Source organism: Oncorhynchus kisutch, linkage group LG5 (genome assembly GCF_002021735.2).
Source record: "Oncorhynchus kisutch isolate 150728-3 linkage group LG5, Okis_V2, whole genome shotgun sequence".
NCBI classification, from domain to species: domain Eukaryota; kingdom Metazoa; phylum Chordata; class Actinopteri; order Salmoniformes; family Salmonidae; genus Oncorhynchus; species Oncorhynchus kisutch.
The window spans coordinates 2,073,283-2,078,282 of NC_034178.2; the positions used below are offsets into that span (position 1 = coordinate 2,073,283).

General features: G+C 49.2%; 1 protein-coding gene across 1 annotated transcript in view; it reads right to left on the bottom strand.

Annotated features, from left to right (window-relative positions):
- The window catches only part of LOC109881334 (histone deacetylase 4), a gene marked incomplete in the record, with an annotated part of 59,384 nt that overhangs the window by 12,978 nt on the left and 41,406 nt on the right, over nucleotides 1-5,000 (bottom strand). Inside the window, 3 exon segments of the mRNA XM_031824005.1 lie at nucleotides 1-50; nucleotides 2,204-2,327; nucleotides 3,456-3,606. Coding sequence (XP_031679865.1) covers nucleotides 1-50; nucleotides 2,204-2,327; nucleotides 3,456-3,606 — 325 coding nt within the window.

Consider the following 5,000-nt stretch of genomic DNA (forward strand, 5'->3'; position numbering starts at 1 on the left):
TACCAGTCTGAGGAGGAGAGCTCTGGTCCAGGGAAGTGTGCTGAGTTTTCCTGCAACACACACACAGAGAAACCATCAGATACTTCATTTGTTTTTAAACCTTTATTTAACTAGGCAAGTCAGTTAAAGAACAAATTCTAATTTACAATGACGGCCTACCGGGGAACAGTGGGTTAACTGCCTTGCTTAGGGGCAGAACAACAGCTTTTTACCTCGTCAGCTCTGGGATTCGATCTTGCAACCTTTCGGTTACTAGTCCAACACCCTAACCACTAAGATACCTCATCACACAACACTGTGGTGGGTGGTGTCTCAATAGTCTAAAGCCATGACCTCACTCAGGATTACAGGATAGGGTGTGTCTCAATAGTCTAAAACTGTGCCTCAGTAGTGGGTAGATCAGGCTGAGGTACAGGCTGAGGAGATTGGTCCCAGTCAGCCTGGGCTGGAAGATGGGCAGAGCAGAGCTGATGTCTGTCTATTGAAGTTAGCCACTGCTACAGATCAACACTGATCTCAGGCAGTAAGGTAAGCTGTGCTGGTCTAGGTCCAAAGTGCTGGGAGACTCTTTACAGTTAGTGAGTGAGTGAGTGAGTGAGTGAGTGAGTGAGTGAGTGAGTGAGTGAGTGAGTGAGTGAGTGAGTGAGAGTCCTGATAACACTGACTCTATACTCCACTGGGTCATTATGGTAGTAGTGGAGAAGTGGTTTACTGTATGTGTGTGATGAGTGCTGGATGATTTTACTAAGACAATTGCAAAACAGTGATCACACAGTTTCTACCAATGACTTCTATAAATGCGTTATAAAACATGAACACACACACACAGCACCTAACTGAGTACACAGACCACAGCTGGACGTGGGTTCACACAGCACCTAATACTGAGTACACAGACCACAGCTGGACGTGGGTTCACACAGCACCTAATACTGAACACACAGACCACAGCTGGACGCGGATTCACACAGCACCTAATACTGAACACACAGACCACAGCTGGACGCGGATTCACACAGACCACAGCTGGACGTGGGTTCACACAGCACCTAATACTGAACAAACAGACCACAGCTGGACGTGGGTTCACACAGCACCTAATACTGAGTACACAGACCACAGCTGGACGTGGGTTCACACAGCACCTAACACTGAACAGACAGACTACAGCTGGACGCGGATTCACACAGACCACAGCTGGACGTGGGTTCACACAGCACCTAATACTGAACACACAGACCACAGCTGGACGTGGGTTCACACAGCACCTAATACTGAGCACACAGACCACAGCTGGACGTGGGTTCACACAGCACCTAATACTGAACACACAGACCACAGCTGGACGTGGGTTCACACAGCACCTAATACTGAACACACAGACCACAGCTGGACATGGGTTCACACAGCACCTAATACTGAACACACAGACCACAGCTGGACGCGGATTCACACAGACCACAGCTGGACGTGGGTTCACACAGCACCTAATACTGAACACACAGACCACAGCTGGACGCGGATTCACACAGACCACAGCTGGACGTGGGTTCACACAGCACCTAATACTGAACAAACAGACCACAGCTGGACGTGGGTTCACACAGCACCTAACACTGAACAGACAGACCACAGCTGGACGCAGATTCACACAGACCACAGCTGGACGTGGGTTCACACAGCACCTAATACTGAACACACAGACCACAGCTGGACGTGGGTTCACACAGCACCCAATACTGAACACACAGACCACAGCTGGACGTGGGTTCACACAGCACCTAATACTGAACACACAGACCACAGCTGGACGTGGGTTCACACAGCACCTAATACTGAACACACAGACCACAGCTGGACGTGGGTTCACACAGCACCTAATACTGAACACACAGACCACAGCTGGACGTGGGTTCACACAGCACCTAATACTGAGCACACAGACCACAGCTGGACGTGGGTTCACACAGCACCTAATACTGAACACACAGACCACAGCTGGACGTGGGTTCACACAGCATCTAATACTGAACACACAGACCACAGCTGGACGTGGGTTCCACGGCTCGATAATAAACACTCAAGGCTGAGGGAGAGCTCCTCTCAACAGGACCAAATAGTATGCTGTGTCCTCCGTGTGTGTGTGATCTCATCCCTACACAGTTGACGGGACAGGAGTGTGTTTGTGTGAGACAGTACTCACCCGTACCAGTAGCGGGGGTCGTTGGGCAACCCCCCGTGGTTGAGACTCCTCTGGGCCAGAGCCTTCTTCTTGTTCAGCACAAACTCCTGCAGTCGCATCTTCACCTCCGTACTGGCCACTGCACCTGAGAGGGGGTACATGGTACCAGGGTAAGAAGGCAGTACTGGCCACTGCACCTGATAGAGGGTACATGGTACCAGGGTAAGAAGGCAGTACTGGCCACTGCACCTGATAGGGGGTACATGGTACCAGGGTAAGAAGACAGTACTGGCCACTGCACCTGATAGGGGGTACATGGTACCAGGGTAAGAAGACAGTACTGGCCACTGCACCTGATAGGGGGTACATGGAGTTATATCTATCCCAGACTCTCATTGATATGATGGGCTATTCAAACGGTCACATTACCAATTCCCAAAGTTGTGCAACACACTGCCCTCTGTAATTATTGGGGCAATTAAGTATTTTCTCTTATTTTGTCTCTATACTCCAGAAGTTTGAATTTGAAATCAAACAATGTCTATGAGGTTAAAGTGCAGACTGTCAACTTTAATTTGAGGGTATTTTCATTCATATCGCGTGAAACGTTGTCGTTATAATTGGTGATTTGTGCAGAGAGAGAAGATGAGGATCGAGACAAACAGAATCAGAGAGAGAGAGAGAGAGACAGAGAGACAGAGAGAGACAGAGACAGACAGAGACAGAGAGAACCCTCAGCTCTAGACTAATGAGGGTTGTATCAGACCAAACTTCTCCAGGGCAGCTGCCGTTGTCATCCATCCTGTCTGGTGACCCTGTGTGTGTGTTTAGCCCATCCATACCACTAGATAATTAATGAGCCAGTGGCCTTGTGGTGTTGAGGTCAGCCCTCTACCTGTAGCCTGCTGCCTGTCTCTCTCAACACCTCTCCACTGACAGAGAGCAGGCAGCACGGCAGCAACACACAAGCACATCCACTCTAGAATAGAGGGATGACCAGAATGGAGGTTGGTTGGGTGTGAGAGATATACACTGCCCTCTGTAACTACTGCAACAGTGAAGCTTTGTTTCTTCTTTTGGCTCTATACTTCAAAAGTTTGGATTTGAAATCAGCCAATGACAATAGAGCTTAAAGTGCAGACAGTCCGCTTTAATTTTAGGATATTTTCGTCCACATCAGGTGAACCGTTAAGAAATTACAGCACTTTTTGTACATAGTGGCCCCATTTTAGTTCTACTAGTAATATGATAATGTATTGTTCCAGCTGCTTACTCTCCTGTCCTCTCTCCTTGTTCTTCAGCAGCAGTAGTTTCTGTTCTCTCTGGTGTTTCTCCAGTTCCTGCTCCAGACGGTGCTTCTCCATCTTCCTCTGGTGCTCCAACAGCTCCTGCTGATGTTTCAGGGCCAGGAGCTCCTGCTGGTGCTGCATGAGGGGAACACAACGTTACTACAACATCCTGGGTCAGGAGCTCCTGCTGGTGCTGCATGAGGGGAACACAACATTACTACAACATCCTGGGCCAGGAGCTCCTGCTGGTGCTGCATGGAGGGTAACACAACGTTACTACAACATCCTGGGTCAGGAGCTCCTGCTGGTGCTGCATGAGGGAAACACAACATTACTACAACATCCTGGGCCAGGAGCTCCTGCTGGTGCTGCATGGAGGGTAACACAACATTACTACAAGATCCAGAGCCAGGAGCTCCTGCTGGTGCTGCATGGAGGGTAACACAACATTACTACAAGATCCAGAGCCAGGAGCTCCTGCTGGTGCTGCATGGAGGGTAACACAACGTTACTACAACATCCAGAGCCAGGAGCTCCTGCTGGTGCTGCATGGAGGGTAACACAACATTACTACAACATCCAGAGCCAGGAGCTCCTGCTGGTGCTGCATGGAGGGTAACACAACATTACTAAAAGATCCAGAGCCAGGAGCTCCTGCTGGTGCTGCATGGAGGGTAACACAACATTACTACAACATCCAGAGCCAGGAGCTCCTGCTGGTGCTGCATGGAGGGTAACACAACATTACTAAAAGATCCAGAGCCAGGAGCTCCTGCGATAACGTTATGTTACTACAATGTTACAGTAACAGTACTATGATGTTAATTCAATGTTGGTACAACACCCTGCTGTTGGTTCTGGAGCCAGGAGCCAATGCTGATTTCTACCTCCCTTCTCTCTCCTTGCCCTGCAGGTCTGGTCTCTCGCAGCTATCCCCCATTCCTGACACGTTCACCTTAGACCCAAGTGAACATGCTAGCTTGGTCACCTCACACTATCACAACACATCTATTCAGCCTCAGCCCAATCACTGTCCATGCAAATGTTCCCAGCATGTTTACAGGAGCCAGACCACTCCAGTCAATACGTGAATAACCTTTCCTCTCTACGTACCATGGACCCTCTACATCACGACCAAACTGAACCATTAGATCCACCCACACACACACACACACACACTCTCCTTAGTAGAGTGCCCAACTCCAATATTTGATTAATTTGATTGGCCGTATTTTGTGGGGGATGTTTGTTATTGCCTTGGATGGTTTAGTGTGTTAAATAAGCGCCTGCTAGCGAGGACATGCAGCCGTGTTCACCGTCAAGGGAAGGTGACTGGAACAAGAGTCCTGCTGATGGATACATTCATATGGGAGGTGAGGAGGTGCGTGACAGAAGAGCAGCAGGCAGGCACGGTATGGTTTTGGATAGGTCCCAAACTTTCCCCCTTTCAATATTCAAGGGCAGATGGAAGAGTGCTTTAAGTTTGGAATCCAGCCTTTGGTGCATTTAAGGGGAGACACCTTAACCTA